This window comes from Dermochelys coriacea, chromosome 1 (genome assembly GCF_009764565.3).
Source record: "Dermochelys coriacea isolate rDerCor1 chromosome 1, rDerCor1.pri.v4, whole genome shotgun sequence".
Taxonomy (NCBI): domain Eukaryota; kingdom Metazoa; phylum Chordata; order Testudines; family Dermochelyidae; genus Dermochelys; species Dermochelys coriacea.
In genome coordinates this window covers 136074855-136094300 of record NC_050068.2, presented here as the reverse complement: position 1 = coordinate 136094300, position 19446 = coordinate 136074855, and the positions used below count along the sequence as shown (strand labels likewise).

The window sequence follows — 19446 nt, the reverse complement described above, 5'->3', positions numbered from 1 at the left end:
AATACTTTCTGAGTGTGCTCATTGGACATCTTTTTGGGAGGGAATGGGGAGTGCTGTGGGAGGCACAGAGTAATAAAAGCCCACTTCCGTACAACAATATTGAACATTCTCACAGTCTGTTGTCGTTAGATAACTCTGGCAGGAATAGAAAGATGAAGTAGATTTTTAGAATTACATTTACAAAGTTACACATGCTTCTGAAATAAATTGACACTACAAAAGGTTCCCAACACACATGGGAGAGAGGAGACAACAGAGGCTCATCTTCTATTTTCAATCAGGTCTCACTGCATTTTTCTGTAATAGTCTACATTTTGAAAATTCTATTTTCTTCATTTAAATGAAGTCTTTATCTTTTTCCACTGCAAAGATGCAGACATCCTCCTAACCTAAACAAACAGAAAACTGTTCCCAAACATACAATAATAGGAGCAAAAAAAGGGACCTCACACATAACCATTGAAAAAAGTCAAATTACAAAGTTGAACTGGGATCATTTAAGTGCTAATATTATTAAGCATGAACAATTGTTTTCCTGTCCCCGCTCGCCTCATTCCCTATTTTATTATTTTAAAACAAGTTGAGGAGGGGCGTTTCATACCTCTTCAAGTACTGCTACCTTCAATGAGATTGGTGAGGGGGAGGAAGGAGGAGGTAGGCAAATCTGAGACCTGAGTGGATACTACACTACTTTGAGCATTCTTGGGCCTGCATGCAGCTGGTAACCAAGGGATCTGCATATGACAGAGACAGTTCTTTGGGCTGTCAAAGGTAATCTGGAAAGATGGTCAGGAGAACTGGAAGATTAACAGGGAAAACTAATTACACAATTGCATCTGCAATGCCAGTGCTTGTTGCCTATACCATTACTGGATAGGGGCAATGGAGCAATGCCTTTCTCAGAAAAAGTTCAATTCAAACAGTGATGTGAAAACTTGTGACCAGTTCAAGTATGTGTAAGCATGGTGTGTTACAGCTGTACCAAATGATTGCAATGACAATACACTGTCCTGTAGACTCATGATGGCTATATATTCGCAGCAAAAGAAATAAAAACATTGCATTTTAATGGAACATTTTAAAACTGCATTACAAAACTTTACCTCCTGTCCCAGTTTACGAAGGAAAACTGAACGTAACCTTAACAATGGGGATCATGAACGCTACAATGAGAAAGCTGAATTTCAAGCTACAAAATATGAATACTAAAGATTTTTCCTCTCTAGTAAAAGACTTGCGGACTCAACGAGCATGGCTAAAGGTCTTAATAATACATGATGAAAAATGCAATGTAACCATTTGCCCATGATCTATTTGTCAGATATTCACTGAAAATTCACTTGATTTCCTCATTTATTTCCACAAAGTTAGCTCCTGATAAGTAATTGCTTCCAGCATTTTAACAGTCTCCAATATGAATGTATACACACACAGATATATATTAAAAGACTAATAGATAACTGAAAATATAAGAGTGCATGTAACTTACATAACTTGTAGCCCTCTTTATCATATCCATGCAGGTAAAGAGCACCATTTTCAAACAACCATTTTGGAAGGGCAGATTCAGACAAATCTGTAAAGCAAACAGAAGGATTATTTTAGCAAACTGATATCAGGCATCCTTATTTTTGCTGTTTAAAAAAGTCACTACAAAATACCATTTAATTTTAAAATAAAATAAGAAACTTCATTATTTTGAATATGTTCATGTGTGAGATGAATTGTAAAATAGAGGGATAAACCTATTTGCAAACTAATAGTTTAAAACAAAAAAAGAGAAAAACTAAGATAGAAAAAGGTTAGCATCTATGTGGGAAGAGAGGGGAAAACAAAGTAGATTTAGATGGCTAGAGGAAAAAAAGACCGACAAATATTTTGTTAGCATTGGCCTCCCTCCTGCATTCCCGCTCTGTTACACCCACTTGTTGCAGCTTTTCTTAATTTAGACTGTATGCTATTTGGGGCAGGCGCTGTCTTTATGTGTGTTTATACAGCACGAAGCACAATGGGACTAGGGTGACCAGACACCAAGTGTGAAAAATCAGGACAAGGGGTGGGGGGCAATAGGTGCCTATATAAGAAAAAGCCCTAAAAATCAGGACTGTCCCTATAAAATTGGGACATCTGATCACCCTAAATGGGACCCTGTTTTGATCAGGGCCTCTGGACACTACAGTAATAACTGCAATCATCACATTTCACAGGTTTAATTATTTTTATTAATCTGGAAAGATTCTGCTTTCCTCTCAGTAGTAGAGGAGATAATAAATTATTAGCTTATGACCCCTGCAGGATATGTGTTTTCCCAGGTATGGACCATCTCCTTCTGAATAATTTTCAGACCAGAGGAGGGGAACTTTTTTTATTCCCATAGAGGTTTGCACCAGAGGAACACACAAAGAACTGAAGTCCAGCAGACTCCCCAACCCCTTCAAATTCAAAATTATCTTTGGCCCACTAGGCGACTGCATAGCTCCACTGCCCATAATCCAGCCAGAGCCATACCAAATTATAAAACACAACTAGTGATTGATATGGCAATTTGACAAAGAAGAATTTATATAGCCATTTGCATTGGTACTTAATGAAACTGTATATAGGGCCTTAGGAATGTTCAATAAGAAACTGATATACATCACCAACATATTAATTAGTAGTAAATGACATCTTACCATTGACGATGTATTCTTTCCTCCACTGAAAGCTTTCATCAATCATCTTCAACGTATCATCCACAACATCATGACGCCAAATTAAATAATTTTCAACCCAATTATCATCTTGCTGCAATCTTTCCACATCTCTGGAATCATATTTATCCGATTTATCTAATTTAAAAAATGGAAATTTTTACTGTTGTAAATGTACAGCACTTGCTACAGAAATATTACAAAATTGAAACTAGGCAAGTTTCAGGGCAGCAGTTCTTTGGGAATACAAAAGATCTCAAAGATTTCAGCACATTTAAGCAAGCATGGAATAATATAAGCTATTGAAAACGTTTATCAATTACATTAAAAAGTGGAATTTATTAAGAAACTGACAATATTTCTTGGGGTTGGAAAGATATGCATTATGTATGATTTTTATTTAAAGAAAAATACAATTATTTTTGTCAATTTTAGTATCTGCATGACAGATAATTTTCTTCCCATCTTTTTCCTCAAATACACAGAAAGACAGACTGGTTTCTACAAGAATTAATAATTTTATTAAGATGATGCTGAGGTAAAAAGAAAAAACAGTACAGAGTTTAAGCATAGAAATTTCTGGTTATCAGGGAATAAGGTACAGATTATCAAGGGGTGTGAAATTCGGTTTAGGAATGGGTGGCGTAAGGAATACATAATCTGCAATCTCCCCAATTGGGGGGTAAAAGTTTAACGGGTCAAAGTACAGACATTTAGATATGGGGGTATGTTGTTCATATAATGGCTATGTTCAGGTGTGGAGTATAATGAGTGGATACGATGAGGATGGATTTACCCTCATTTGGTGGGATTTAATGTTCAGTGAGTTTATGGTTCCAGTTCTTATGGTCCAATGGAAAATGTCTCAGTCCCTTTCCCATAGTTGATACACGATGTCGTACCAGCTCACATCTCCTGGTACTTTCGGTGGCCAGTGATGCGTTTGATGTAGATGTCCCAGGAGCATTGGATGGTGTCCGAGACCACGAGGCGCTGCATGAGCCGTGCATAGCATCGACCGATCCCACAGGTCCGCAGCACATGCTCGTTGCAGGGGTCCCAAGCACCCAAGGCTCCGACGATAAGAGCATCCATCTGCACCTCATAGCCCTTCACTCTCAGGGTGTCAGCAAGGGGAGCGTATTTTTCCAGCTTATGAACTCGGGCTTCGCAGAAGGCTGGAGTCCTGTTCTCAAAGGAGATCATGACGTCGACGAGGATGATCTTTTTCTGGGCCTCGTCGGTGACTACCACGTCAGGTCGCAACTGGCTGTCAGTACTGGGGATGGCGCAGTTCACGGCGACCTCCCCCAGGCGCGGTGCGATGGCTTTCACCAGGCGGTTCTGGATGACATTGTGGCACAGCTGCCAGGCTATGCAGTGGGGCTTGCAGCTGCACAGGATGTGAGGCAGGGTCTCGTTGGAACAGCCGCACTTCCTGCAATGCTTGTCTCGGTTCCTGTGGTGGATGGCTCCGTTGAGCGGGACGCAGTTGAGCTGGGCACGGTGGATGAACCACCAGTCGGTGAAATGGGTGAAGCCGGCCCCAGCGAGGAAGTGGTTGCTGGCGTCCCACTTGCTGGTCAGTTCGAAGGTTTTACCCTGGTCCGGTTTATGCTTCAGGGTTTCCATGTACAGTGAGTGAATGGCTGCCTTCAGGGTCCTCTCCAGCATGCTCCTGGCGAACGGGGTGATGATGGTGTTGTCGTCGGACCTAATCTGCGGCAACGGGACTCCCAGCTCCTGGCACTCCTCGCACCACTCCCAGCGGCAGCTGATGTGCTTCCCCAGGCGACACGTGGCACTGCGAGTGCGGGACCACAGTGAAACAATATCACGTCTGTCCCGTCCAAATTCGCCATCCAGGGAACTGCTCAGGAAGGTGGCGATGTCTTGGTTGGAGGGATCTCTGCCGAGCCGCTCTTTGTTGCGTCATGGAGGGCGTTTGCTGTGATGTTCCTTACCATGGCATCGGGATACGTCAGCAGGCGGAAGTCGTGGGTGATCACCGCAAGGTCATACAGGTCACTCATGCTGGGGACATTGGCACCGCCATGCCTGTGGGAAATGAAGACCAGCTCGTTGCTGGCTCTCTGGGGAAGGAACAGCCACTTCTTCACCAGCTGCCGGACTATCTCGTCTGCCTTGTTGAGGGGTACCTTCGCCATGGTGGATCTCCTTAGGACAAACGAGATGCGGGCGATCAGGAAGGTGTTCAGGGCGTTTATCTTCTGCCACGGTCCTAGCAGGGAGGTGTCGATCTTGGCGGCCTCCTGCAAGATCTCCTGGATGGTGTCCTCGGGTGTCTGCCGGACACGGAAACCCATCGGTATGCCAAGATGCTGGTACACCTGCCCCTCTGCCAGGGGGATGACGGGCTCACCTGGATCTGGAACCCTGTCATCTGCACCGAGTCCCTTTTGCTGCCATCAATGTGGAGAATTGCACCCTTCTTTGCATTGAAGCAGAGCCCCATCCAATCGGCAGCTCGACTGGTGGCATTTAGCATATATTGGAGGTTCTCTGGGTCGTCCGCGATCAGGACCAGGTCATCTGCGTAAGCCAGGACACTCACCCTCTCACCGTGGAGGTTGAAGTCATCTGTGCCATTGGAGATCGCTCATGGCAATGGCTCCATGGCGAGGTTAAAGATGATTGGGCTGAGGGGACAGCCCTGCTTAACTCTGCTCCAGATCGGGATCTCAGCGGTCTCCCCTTCGACCGAGCAAACGGTGGTGCTGCATCCCTCGTACACCTCTCGGATCACACAAAGGAAGTTCTCTGGCATCCCAAACTCCTGGAGCGTGACAAAGATGTGGTGGTGGGGCATGGACCCAAAGGAGTTAGCTAGGTCGAGCCACGCTACCGTGCACTGCCTCCGCGCCCTTAATCTAGAACAGCAATCAGCCACCTTTGGCACACAGCCCATCAGGGAAATTCGCTGGCAGGCCAGGACAGTTTGTTTACCTGCAGCGTCCGCAGGTTTGGCCGTTTGCAGCTCCCACTGGCCACGGATCACCATTCCATGCCAATGGGAGCTGAGGGAAGCAGCGTGGGCTGAGGGATGTGCTGGCCGCCGCTTGCCATAGCCCCCATTGGCCTAGGCTACCATTCCCAGCTGTGCTCTATGCCATCATATTAAACAAAATTAAGTGTTACATCTCAAAACACATTTCACAGTGCCTATTGGTTATACATTTATCTTATTATTTTCCCATTACAGAAAACAGCACAAGCCTTCCTACACAAGAAACCACAAACTGGTAGACATTTTATTGGTATTATTTTAAGGTCAAATGGGAATCGGAGGGTTCCATACCTATGAAAATCAGGTTATTGATTTAGGTGCAATTATGGGTTTTGTTGCTTAACTTAAGATAACTACCTTTGAAAATGACATGGGAGTATTGTTATTGACTTGTTCAAGTTGTTATTGAGACGGTTCCGTTTTTAGATCAATGCTGACTTCCACAAAAATGGTATAAAATGAAAGTAGTAAAGAAAATGTACTTTGTAACATGGAATTGCACCTCACAACAAAAAGTTAAAAGAGTTACTTTGGTTGAACAGTGGCTGACAATAAGAAAGCATATTATCTGGATACTTTCCCATATCCTTCAAATTTTTTTGTCATTTCTAGATTGCTAGCTGTTTGGATGTAGTGACTGTGTCTAATTATTTTTATTATATATATGAGCATGCACGCACTCTGGTTAGTCTCAGACTCTCCATAATACATATATATACACACCACCTATACACACATGCACACGCACAGTGATACAATACTTAGAATAATGGCATGTGACAAAAATAGAGAAAATACATCTCTCTTTATTGTGTACTGAAAAACTTTTAATTTCTCTTTGCTGCTCATAGATTTTATATTGCTTTCTTATGTGGTTTTGCTCTCTGAAACTACTGCTATATATGATTATACCTAAAAACAAGTTTTTCCTTTCTCAAATACTTTTGTTAAACCTCAATTATTGGAGAAGGGGAAGACTGCTCGCTATTTCCACAGCGAGCAACTCAAACAGCCTACCATTAAGAGCACTGAAGAAAAAAAAAGAAAACATACTGGAAAATAGTAAAACTTATTAGATGATCCAGGATGATTTCTGTTACTACACAGACTCCACATATGGATTTGAAGACCGAACACATAGTGTTTAATTTTTGCCAAATTGAGAGTTCAAAATTATGATATTTTACCATTATGCTGGCTGATATCTTTATATGTAGATATTGATGAGTATATATAAATGCATATAAAAATATCTATTACACACACACACACACACACACACACACACACACACACACACACACACACAAATCAGAAATACTACGTCAAAAGAACTTTATTAAGGTTGCAAAATCAAGCACTCAAAAGTTAGGAAATGCCAGAATTAAGGCTGCCTGTGCAATCTTAATTTGGCTCCATTGTCTGTATCCATTATGATAGAGCCTTTAATTATACAATTATATATTATTTTTATAATAGGAAGTGCTGGGCAACCTTAACAGTAGGCGGTTCCACCAGCTCCACCTGTAATGATGTAGTGTGGCATAAAGGTTCTATTTCCATTTAACTCAATGATTACTTTGTGTACATACCCTAAAATAGAATTTGGCCCTAAGCCTATTAGAAAGGTATCTAATCAATAAAAGTTAGGAATACTAGAGTGAGGGGTGAAATGGAGGTAACAAGTACACAACAAAAGATCTGTTGAACCCTGAAGTTATCTGCAAAATTATGAAACAAATAAATTTATTAATATTTGCTGAATGTCTCAAGTAGCCATTAATTTATGTCCATTCTGCTAATGCATAAGTAATATTGTGGAATGGACAAAAAATAGAAAAAGAGAAGGGTTAGCATGATTATTTGTACAACTCACACACGCACTAAGTTCCTCTAAATTTTTGCTGAAGTGATAAGGAGAGATTCTCAGTCTTGTGACATTTACTTTTTATTTAAGATCAAGTACACTACTGCTAATGTGAAGGTACTCCTTTTAACTAAAATTTTCTACAGTTTAACCATTGAGAATTACCATAAATTACATAGTTGTAAAATATTCTTGCTAGACAAGCTATGTACCCTAGTTATTTTACGGCTTGGCAGAATTCAGGATTTGTATTTGTTATTTTGATGGATATCAATTTTTATTTATTTTAATTTTCACAGTTGAATGAAAATATGGGGCTTTGTTTACTTTATTTTTATCTACTTGAATTTTCAGAGTTGCGGGAAATCAAGGCAGGGGGAGGGGTCAGAAAATAATTCTTTAATAGCATCCAGTCCCTGCAGGTGCAAGATGCAAAGAAAGCGGAGATCTTGGCAGGGCAGAGCAGAGACATCCCACCCCCACCACCCCAGGACTAAAAGGAGGGCAAGCCACAGCTGCAGAGGAGGCCACCCTGTTGAAAAATGACTCCCACACTCCCAACCACGAGTGAGTGAGTGAGCAGGACTGGGACACTGGGTACTACAGAGGGTTCCCCACAGGCAGTGACACCCAATTCCTGCAGGCACAAAGTAAGATGGGAGAAGACTGCAATCCTGGTGGGACAAAGCCAGGATCACCAGCCCCTGGCTGGGGGAAGACCACACTGCTGTCTTTGGCCCTGGGGCTAGGGAGCCCCCTGCAGCCCCACTGTCAATACCTGCTTGCTCACTCACCCATCAGCCGGTGATGGAGGACATCCCCAAGCGGGAGCCATTTAGCAACAACATATAATCACAATGCCTTGGCCTTGCAGTCATCTCTAATCCTAAAACTGGAATATCAGACTATTCCACTTCGCCTTTTTCAGGTTCTCTGTGCTCTTAAAATACATTGGTACATAAAGTACAATGGTAAAGTGAACAAGTGATTAGGAGCATTTGTTTGAGCCAGGTAGAAGCTTACATAATGCATCTACTTCTATGGGATGTGACCATATAAAATTTTCTATGTACAGTGTTTGTAAAAAGAACTCCTTCAGTGCTTAAATCTTAAAAGTTTATAAAACTGCAGAACAAAGGACATGTTATCAGCTCCACAGGAACATAAGAATAGCCCTACTGGGTCAGACCAAAGGTCCGACAGTGGCCAGTGCCATGTGCCCCAGAAGGACTGAACAGAAGAGGTAGTCATCAAGTGATGGAAAACAGAGGTTAGGGATGCTATTTCTGCCCATCCTGGCTAATAACCATTGATGAACCTATCCTCCATGAATTTATCTAGTTCTTTTCTGAACCCTGTTATGGTCTTGGCCTTCACAACATCCTCTGGCAAGGAGTTCCACAGGTTAAACTGTGTGTTGTGTGAAGAAATACTTTTTTTTATTTGTTTTAAACCTGCTGCCTATTAATTTCATTTGGTGACCCCCTAGTTCTTGTGTTATGAGAAGTAGTAAGCAACAGTTCCTTGTCTACTTTCTCTACACCAGTCATTATTTTATAGACCTCAATCATATCTTCCCTTAGCCATCTCTTTTCCAAGCTGAAAACTCCGTCTTATTAATATCTCCTCATAGAGAAGCCGTTCCATACCCCTTATTTTTGTTACCCTTTTATGAACCTTTTCCAATTCCAATATATATTTTTTGAGATGGGGTGACCATATCGGCACACAGCATTCAAGATGTGGGCATACCATGGATTCATATAGAGGCAACATGATATTTTCTGTCCTATTATCTATCCCTTTCTTAATTATTCCCAGCATTCTGTTCGCTTTTTTGACTGCCACTGCACACTGAGTGGATGTTTTCAGAGAATTATCCATAATGACTCCAAGATCTCTTTCTTGAGTGGTAACAGCTAATTTAGACCCCATTATTTTATATATATAGTTGGGATTATGCTTTCCAATGGGCATTACTTTGCATTTATCAACATTAAATTTCATCTGCCATTTTGTTGCCCAGTCACCCAGTTCTGAGAGATCCTTTTGTAGCTCTTTGCAGTCTGCCTGGATCTTAACTATCTTTAGTAATTTTTTTTATCATCTGCAAATTTTGTCACCTCACCGTTTACCCCTTTTTCCAGATCATTTATGAATATGTTGAATAGGACTGGTCCTCAAACAGATCCGGGGGGCGGGGGGGGGGGGGGGGAAGAGGACTTCGAAAAAGTGAAAAGGGAGACAGGTTACTTACCCGTAACTGCAGTTCAGAAATTTTTGCTTCAGTGACCTTTGCAAAGATGGTGGGTCTGAAGATGATCAGATTAAATGAAGACTAAACACCACTCCACCAAACAAAAGTCTAAATCTATGATATGCCATATTAATGCATGGACAGTATTCCAAATATCAGCCCTGAAAATATCCACTACAGGGACATTTCTGAGGAAAGTTGTGAAAAATGATCTGCCTCTATACGAATGCACCCTAAGGCACTCAGGAACTAGGATTATCTCCAAAGCAAAATGTGTTTTCATGTAAAATATTAATTTACCAAAACAGTCCGAGCAGATAAGAATCCAAGCTTTGATCTTCCCCAGAAGTTGCAGTCTAGAGGACTACTGTTTTTTCAGATTAAATATGCAGAGAGCAGTTAGCTTTTAATTATGCACTTTAGAGACTCCCAACACTTTAGGGAAGAAAGTGGCAAACTGAGTCTGATTTAGATTGAAGTTAAGATACTACATTAGTTAAAAACTCTGGTAATGTTTCAAATCATGGGTGCCTGACGTTTAGCTCTTAAACGCATATTTCACCCAGGAACTCTGATTGACTTTTAGTGGGAGATGCTAGTTCTCAGCATCATGAAAACTCTTTTTGGGGGTTAGGAGACAGTCCAATACATTGGGAAAGGTAGCAGATGCTAGGTCAATTGGCTTGTGGTCTGCCCAGAGAAAATCTCCAGATTTTGCCTGCCTAGGAGATGGAGTACAATTACCAGTAACTACTTCTAAGAAACATTAAAACTTCTCTCTCTCTCTGTTAAGGTTATGAAATTCAGAAAGTTAACTGCAGGGACTTTTTGCGTAGGTGTAAAATGCTTCCCTTTTGTATGGAAGAGGCACTGAAAGCTCCAGCGTTAGACTGAGGATGTTTATAAATACTGACAGCCCCAAATTGGGGCTATCAGCTGCACCTTTGCTTCCTTCTTTCTGGTTTTCCAGATTACCCTTGAAAGCAATTATATCAAAAGATAGGCATACAGGATCTGTACATGCCAACTTTGAAATAACGTAATTGACAAGGCAACAGAACTTGAGGTACAGAGCCAGAACCAATTCTGAGGACTTAAGGAATGAGTTCTGATGTTACAATTCTTAACTCCAACTTTCAAATGACTTGGTTCAATCTTCACAGATCTAGAGAGTGGGCCAAAATTCTCACTATCCCCTTCATTCTTTTGGAGATTTGACAACTATAAGAGTAAAATACCTTTTCCCCCTGATAAATCCTAAGAGGCACAGCAGCTACATGGAATGGTTCTAGATGGAATTACTGCTTTCTGTAACCTCCAAATCCACTTTTTCAAGATAATTATAATTATATTCCATGCCATTGACAAACAGTCCCCAAAAGGGATTAAGTCCAAAAGGTTTGAGCTGAGATTTTGAAACCTAGCCTGACAAGTGTGGCTTTGCTGAAGACTCAGGACACAATATTACAGCTGCAGGTTTTTATTTCTGGAACCTGATTTCCTGTTCCTGAAAGAATAGTCGGTGAATGATTTCCAAGAGCCCTTTCTGTAGTCGTCTGCAGGTTGAAAAGATTGGTCTTGACTTTGATACAATGAAGGTTTCCGTTTTTTGTTAAATAACGGATACAGACCCAATGAATGAAGAATGGATTTTGAATCCTCCAGAGTTTCTTCTAGGTTTCACTGGCTTTCTCGCTTTAAGTTCTGCCTTGTATGGGAACAGATCTACTTTTGTTCACACACTGAGGGAATTAGAGCATATTTTTTCTAACTGCATTTGCTACAAAATGTGCCATTTTACCCAAAGCATCAGAAGCAATGTTTGGCCATATTCTGTGCCTCTGTATGATGGTATTTTCTTCCTTTAGGTCTAACAACAGGCGAGCCAAGGTCATACAACTTGTAACAAAGAATATAAACCATAATTATGAGATAGGGGACTCTAAAGAGAGCTTAAAAATCATGGTTGACAACCAGATGAACATGAGCTGCCAGTAGGAAGCTGTAGCCAGACGAGCTAATGCAATCGTTGGATGTATAAACAAGTAAATATTGAGTAAGAAAAGGAGGTTATATTACCTTTAACTACTGTACCAATGAATCTGTTACTGAAATATTGTGTCTAGTTCCAAGGTCCATACTTTAAAAAGGATGTTGAAAAATTGTAGAGGGTTTAGAGAAGAACCACAAAAATGGTTTAAGGACTGGAAAACAGACCATACAGTGAGAGACTTGAGAAGCTCAATCTATTTAGGTTATCAAAGAAAAGGTTAAGTGGTGATTTGATCACAGGCTGTAAGTATCTGCAATGGGAGAAGACAACAGAAAATAGAAGGTTTTTTAATCTAGCAGATAAAGTCATAGAACTGACTAGAATAGTATATCTTTCTTAGGCCTCGTCTACAAAGTTTTGTTGGCAAAACTACAAAGTTTTGTTGGCAAAAGTTATGCCGCTTTAATCAAAACTGCTGTTCATATCCACACTAGCTCCTTGTGTCGGCATAGTGCATCCACACTAACAGTTCTTGCACTGACACAGAGCAGTGCACGGTGGTAGCTATGCCACTGCAACTGGCTGCAGGGTGCGTTGGGAGCCTGCCAGGCTATGGTTCTGTGAAACCCTCAGAGTTCTATCACAGCCTCCTCAGCTGCAGGGAATAGCATCCTGAGCAGCTCTGGGAGCTCTCCCTGCTGAGGGACATCAGAGCAGCACAGCAGTCCCGCCCCATCCCCAGTCAGTGTTTCTAGTGCAGGCAGAACAAGAGCATTTCTGTTTAATGATTTGCTCTTTGTTCCCCAAATGGAGCAGCACACTCAGCTGTTGGATACTTCCTGGAGCTTTGAAAGGGGAGGGGCGGATGCCTGCAGGGCTGCAGAGATCAAAACAGTGAGCAGAATGGTCAGGCAGGCATTGTGGGATACTGGTGGAAGCCAGTTCTGTTGAAAAAAAATGAACAGCAGCTATGCCGCTCATTGAGACTGTTTTGTTTTGTCAGCAAAACAGCAGAGTTTTGCAGCCAAAAACAGCTTTGTAGTCTGTACACCTCCCCTATTTTGTCAGCAAAATGCAGCTTTTGATGACAAAACTTCGCAGTGTAGACAAGGTCTTATTCTTTCATTATCTGCACTGATACAAATGTAAATATATCATTTCTCAGCTTGTCAGAGTCTGGAGTCAGAGTCAGAGCCTAGAAAAACATGTTTTTCAGAACCTAAACAGACATGACCAGGCAAGCAACACATTTGCCTTTAAGAAGTGTTGGGCTATTTTTTTTAAAAAAACTAGTCACAGCATAAGCCTCTGTGAGCCCTTCCCATATATGTAAATCATGGTTCTCAGCACACAGAATTCAAAACATCTGATCCTACTCAGATTAAAGACAACTACAGATTTGTCCTTGCCTTAATGAGGACAGGAACAAAACTTACATTTGAAATGAGCTGTGTGTACCAATAGAACTACATATGGGAAAAATCTCAGAAACTGTTACAAAGTTGTATTTGAAAATGCACAGATGCCTAAGGAAAAACATAAATTGATAATTCAAATATTACATATATTTAATATGTTTTCTTCAATTTCCTTCCCTTATTTATTACTAGAGACTTGGCATGGGAATGATTAAGCTACTATTAAAACAATTAGTAGTATTCTTTCAGGATCACACTACTTACATTGAGGAAAGGAACACTGCAACAGTGGCAACACAAGGCCATAAGGCCAGTTGTGGAAATTTCCTAAGCAGTGAAAAGTATTAGCAAAGAAAAAGAAAAAGAAGGAAAAAGTAAGACTGACTGACAGAAGATATTGCTATTACCAGTCACTACTGGCAAATAATCTTGTTTTCATTGTTTCTGTCTCACCACCCCAAACCAATTATGTCAACAGTTCTTTCAAAAAAAGATTAAATTTTTCCCCCGTGCATGGACCAGCCTGCACTGCCAAAATCTTGCATATCAGTACTGCTCAGCTAGCAGCCACTAATCCTTCAAGCTGAGCAAAAGGAACTTTTAAAAGCATATTTCCAATATTCAAATACGGAGAGCATTTTGATACTAGAAAATATATTTTTGTTCATAGGCACAGGCCGTTTCCTTTAACTCAAACAATGAAGATAGAAAAAACATTTTTTAAAATACATTAATGTCGTAAGAAAAACTCAGATCATAGTGAACATGAAAACATATGTTTTCCAGATCAGATACCTCAGGTTTGCCTAATCTTCCTTCCAGATTGCTTCAAGGGACATGGACAAAGAGGCACTCTCATGCAAGTACCCTCATGTAAGTTTTTGGGAAATTAGACAGTGAAATTATCCTGTATTTATATGATGCCTTAAGTTTTGTATTGTTTCTCAAACTATATCTGGTTATTAAACAGCTGGTTACTTTAACCACATAGATGAACCACCCTTATAAAAACCTTCTCAAATGGTGAATTTGATTCTCAACTCCTACACTGCAAATCATCAACACAGCAGTATATTCTGTCTGATTATTCTTTAGATTTAAGATGGTTCAAAAACTATGCAATGAAGGGCTAATCTACACTAGAAGTACTACATGGGCATGGCTTCACCGATGCAGCTGTGCACGTTAGCACATCTGGTGACAACGCTCTATGCCGACGGGAGAGCGCTCTCCCATCAGCAGAATGACTCCACCTCCGTGAGAGGCAGTAGCTGTGTCACTGGGAGCTCTACTGCCAACATAGCACTGTCCATATGGGCATTTAGGTTGACGTCACTTGTGTCACTCAGGGGGGTGGCCTTTTTCACACCCGAGAGCCATGTAAGTTGTACTAAAGTAAGGCCAGGTATATACTACCACTTAGTCTTTGTAGTTAGATGCACCAGTTAAAACAGATTACATTTCATATTAGAATTTCTTTAAAAGGTAAGCAGACAAGGAATATATATTTTTAATTTACTCCTTTTTTTATGGAATGTGAAAAAAGCTTGAATGGCAGCCAATAGGCTTAAGAGTTTTCACTAAACTAATATTTCAAAGGCTCTCCAACTTTTCATATCATAACAAAAAAACAACACTAGAACAATATAACATCACATTACAACATTAGTAAACGCGTTTATGACACTGACACCTCAGTTTTAGTATGCTTTCTCTGCTGAGACAACCCAGAGATCATGAATTCTGCATTATGGTATGGTACCTTTCTGTTATGGGGCAAAAAACTCTCCCCAGTATAATCAAAGACACTGACTTCCTTGTGTAATTAAATAAAGAGGCAAAACAGTGGAAGCTGCACTTCTTTCATACTAAAATATAATACTCCAAGCAAGTTTCGTGGACTCTCTGAACACAGCAGCAGCCCACATCTCTCAAGCTACCTCCTGCAGTGCTGGGGCCCAAATTTAAGACAGGTTAACAGAACTGGATACCAAGTAGTGTTTTCTTCCTTTACAACAGAGCAGTCAATTTTTGTTTCAGGTGTTCACAGGTGTATCTGACTCAGAGTTACTTGCATTTTCTCAGATAAGGGGAAGAGGAAAATTAAGTATAACATGAACTATGTTCTTAACAGCTTGTCTGGTTCTGCTGATTATTTCCCACTGAAGCCAAAATCCTCATTTTTTCACACTGCAATTGATTACTGCATGAAGGATCATGATGCCACAAACAAAGAATTACAACCTCGAGGCAAGATAACTGAAGAAATCATAATCCTGCTTCCATGAAAAAAAAAATAGAACTAAAGAAAAAAAATATCTGGAACATGATCAGAAAAAGCATTTATGGAAAAGATATTTTATAGGAATTCCAAGAAGGTTAACAATTGTTTGTATTCCAGTAGCAATGGTATAAGCTTCTTCCTTAAGGGTTTTAGCCAGCCCAACACAGCTTTTGTGGCTAATAGCCAATGGAAATTTCACAGACTTATCTAGCTATGATCAGGGAGGCTGCTCCCTATTCCAAGAAGATACTACTTCTCAACAGAGATTGTGTAAGAACCAAGCAGCATCCTTACATGGCTATGGTCTCAAGATAAAAAAATCACACTGATAAAGAGTAATCCTCCTTCCCCGATACTAATATGGGGGAAGGAATTGTTTCCTGTCTGAAAAGGACCATATTCAAGAGGCTTTATAATCCAAAAATGAACCCCAATGTCTCAGTTCTGTTATGGAATTGTCAAGGTCATCTTTACTTATGTAGAGATTTCATATGGTACGGTAAGTTCTCTGCTCCACGGTATATATTTTAATAATTCTATCAGCACTCAAGCAGTATATAATTTCTCTTTGACCAGTGAAAGGCAAAGACATTTCTGAATATGAAATGAGTGGGACAAAAACTTTTCCTGTTAAATGACAATGATGTTTGTTTATTTATTTATTTTTAAACAGCTCCACAGCTAAAAAGAGAGAGGACTGAAACCTAGAAAGGAAGAGAGGTGTTATGATGAAATTCAATTCTGGTTTGAGTGAGCTAGAAACCTTTGTAAATATGAGCTTATGCTCTAATAAATGTGTTAGTCTCTAAGGTGCCACAAGTACTCCTGTTCTTTTTGCAGATACAGACTAACAAGGCTGCAACTCTGAAATCTGTAAATATTGAATGCTGTGCTCATACAGTACATTCTACGTCATGTGTTTTTTTTTTTTTTTTTAAACAAATTCACAAAACTTGTAGCTAAGGAAGGTTGACTATGCACAGGTGCCTAGTTAAAACAGTTGTGCGGAGAAAAATATACTGAAGGTACATATACAGAGGTTTTACCAAATAAAATATAATCTATTAGTGAGAGCTGTTGGCTGAAAAGATAACATTAGAAATTCAGAAGTTCTGCTCTTTAATCAGGAATATTTTCATGACAAAGTTCAATTTTTCATTACAAGTACTGCAGCTGCTTGGTCTGTTAAAAAAGTGGCAATTTATTTCCTTTTTATAGTGGGAAAAGTATATCCACCCTCCAGTCCTCCTGAACTCAAAACTCACTGAGCTCAATGACAGCACCCTCTCTCCCACCTTCCCAAACTAGTAAAGAAAAATTCACCTTCAGGCAAAGCCTAAAATTCTGTAACCCCAAAAGATGAAAGTTACAATCTTTCATAATTACTGAAAACAGGGAGTTTGAATGCTGGCCATTATACAAACTTAAACCATAGCTGTCCCTGTCTGTTCTACTGTAACAAAAAAAATAAAATAAAATAAATCAAGATTCATGAGCCCCAAATTTAAATTTGAGTCCAATTATGCAGCATTCAAGGTGGTTTTTTTTAAGTTTTGTTTTTAAAAACAGAACTGCACAGAGAGCACAATAAGTGCTTACTATCAAGTCACAAGAATTCTTATTATAGCCCAAACCTCACAAACACTTATTCACATGTTTAACTTCAATAGGACTACTCATGGATGTAAAGTTAAAGCACATGTGCATTTGCAGGTTTGAGGCCTAATTAAAAGGTTAGAGTCCAAGGTGTACAACTAACACAATTAATTGCACATATATACTGAAGAGATACTGGAATCACTTGTCGGTAGTTCTCTGAAAACTTCAGCTCAATGTGCAACAACAGTCAAAAAGGCTAACAGAATGTTAGGAACTATTAGTGAATGGATAGTAAAGAACACTGAAAATGTCCAAAATGCCACTATATAAATCCATGGTGTACCGACACCTTGAATATTTCTGGTTGCCCTATCTCAGAAAGTATAGAATGTAACTGGAACAGGTTCCAAGAAGGGTAACAAAGATGAAGGGTATGGAACAGCTTCCATAAAAGGCAAGACTAAAAAGATTAGCGCTGTTCATCTTAGAGAAGACACAACTAAGAAGGATATGATAAATGTCTACAAAATGAGGAATGGTGTAGAAAAAGAGAACAGAGAAATATTATTTACTCTTCCTCACAAAACAAAAACCAGCTGCCACCCAATGAAATGAATAGGCAACAGGTTTAATACAAACAAGAGGAAGTACTTTTTTGCAAAATTAACTTCTAGAACTCAGTGCTATGGAATGTTGTGATGGTCAAAAGTATAACTAGGTTAAAAAAAAAAAACTAAATAAGTTCATGGAGGATAGATTCACCAATGGCTACTAGCTACAATCCTTGGGAATACAATCCCATGCTCAGGACAACCTAAACCTCTACCAGAGCCAGGGGGAGTGGGAAGGGGAAGACAGGTGGATCATTCCAACTGCCCTATTCTGTACACACCCCCTGTAGCTCTGGTTCTAGTCATTGTTGGAGACAGGATACTGGACTAGACAGATCATTGGTCTGACACAGAATCATAGTTCTTATGCTGCTGGATTCTTATATTCATGAATTTACATTAAAATTCCTAAGAAGAAAGGGGAGAGATATTATCTACACTGAATGCCAAATCATGTTTGAGATCATGTTAAAGCAGTGGTTCTCAACCCACAGGGTGCTTGTGGCCCAGTCAGCACACAGCTGAGACCCATGTGGCATCCTCAGGGACATACAGGTCCCTATATATTGTGTGGATGCATCAGCCCACATAACACAGAGAGCTGCATATGAATCCCACAATGGTAAATAGGTTGAGAAGCACTGTTAGAGTACGTTTACACTGGCTGTGTTAGAAAACAACTAACAAGTTTTCTGATACCACAATGCTAAATACTAAATGAATCTGTTTGACATTGTGTTAATTAATGTGTTGTCACCCTATGTATTTCCCCAGCACAGACATGGGGAAATCAACACAGACAAAGAGACCTCTTTCAGGTCATCTATTGTCTCTAGTCTCATACTAACAGTGCAAGCTCTTTGGGGCAGGGACTGTCTTTTTATACAGTGCTTAGCATAATGGGGTCTTGGTTCATGACTAGGGCTTTTAGGTCCTAGTGTAATATAAATAATAATAGGAAACAAAGTGAATCAGCACTATGCTCGTTTTATCCTTGGCCTCCTCTCTAACACTGCCAACTAAAAGCAAACTAATTACACTGATGATTTATGATGCAGTCACCTGAGTAGTAGAAAATGGAACAAACAGGAGCAACTCATTTCATAGAAACTACCAAGTGTGTAGGGCATGAATAGGTGTTAGACCCCATGATCTAGAAATGAAGGGCTCTGCATATCAACTCACCTGAAGAAGGACAAGACATCAATTCACTTGGGTGCATGGGGGAAAGAGAATGGCAAAATGACACAAGAATTACAAAATAACTAAGGGTTGTGCAAACCATGTGATGGGCAATCTCTGCGAAGAAACACTTGTCCTAACACTGCCCCAGCACTGCAGCTGCGGGATGGACCCCACGTGAAACCCTAAAACAGATCGACCATCGCCGCCACCACCACCGTGGTACCAACCTTGCAGATATTCAGTCTCAAAGCGCCGTCTGGTTTCGCTAATTAAGGCAGCCTTGTCCTGCTGCTGAGACACAAGAGGATAAACCCTGCATGAGACCCACCCCCCTTTCCCAGGTATCCCCCCTCTCCCCCAGCGTCCCCCACCCCTCCTTTGTGTCCTCCGACCCACGTGCCCGCCAACGGTCCCCCTCCCCAGGCCTTCGTGCCCCCCCCCCCCGCAAGGTTGGACCCTCTCGTTTTCCCCCGAGCTCCCGCTCCGCAGGGGGGGAGGGGCAGAGACCGCC

General features: G+C 40.6%; 1 protein-coding gene across 2 annotated transcripts in view; it reads right to left on the bottom strand.

Annotated features, from left to right (window-relative positions):
* MOSPD2 (motile sperm domain containing 2) overlaps positions 1-19446 on the bottom strand; it is a 61140-nt gene that overhangs the window by 41432 nt on the left and 262 nt on the right. The window contains exons 2-4 of one of the 2 annotated variants that reach the window (XM_038368586.2): positions 19163-19226; positions 2676-2831; positions 1490-1576 (exon numbers count right to left, since the gene is read on the bottom strand). In XM_038368586.2, coding sequence (XP_038224514.2) covers positions 1490-1576; positions 2676-2831; positions 19163-19226 — 307 coding nt within the window. The remainder of the gene's footprint in view (positions 1-1489; positions 1577-2675; positions 2832-19162; positions 19227-19446) is intronic. The other variant, XM_038368657.2, reaches the window with a different exon arrangement.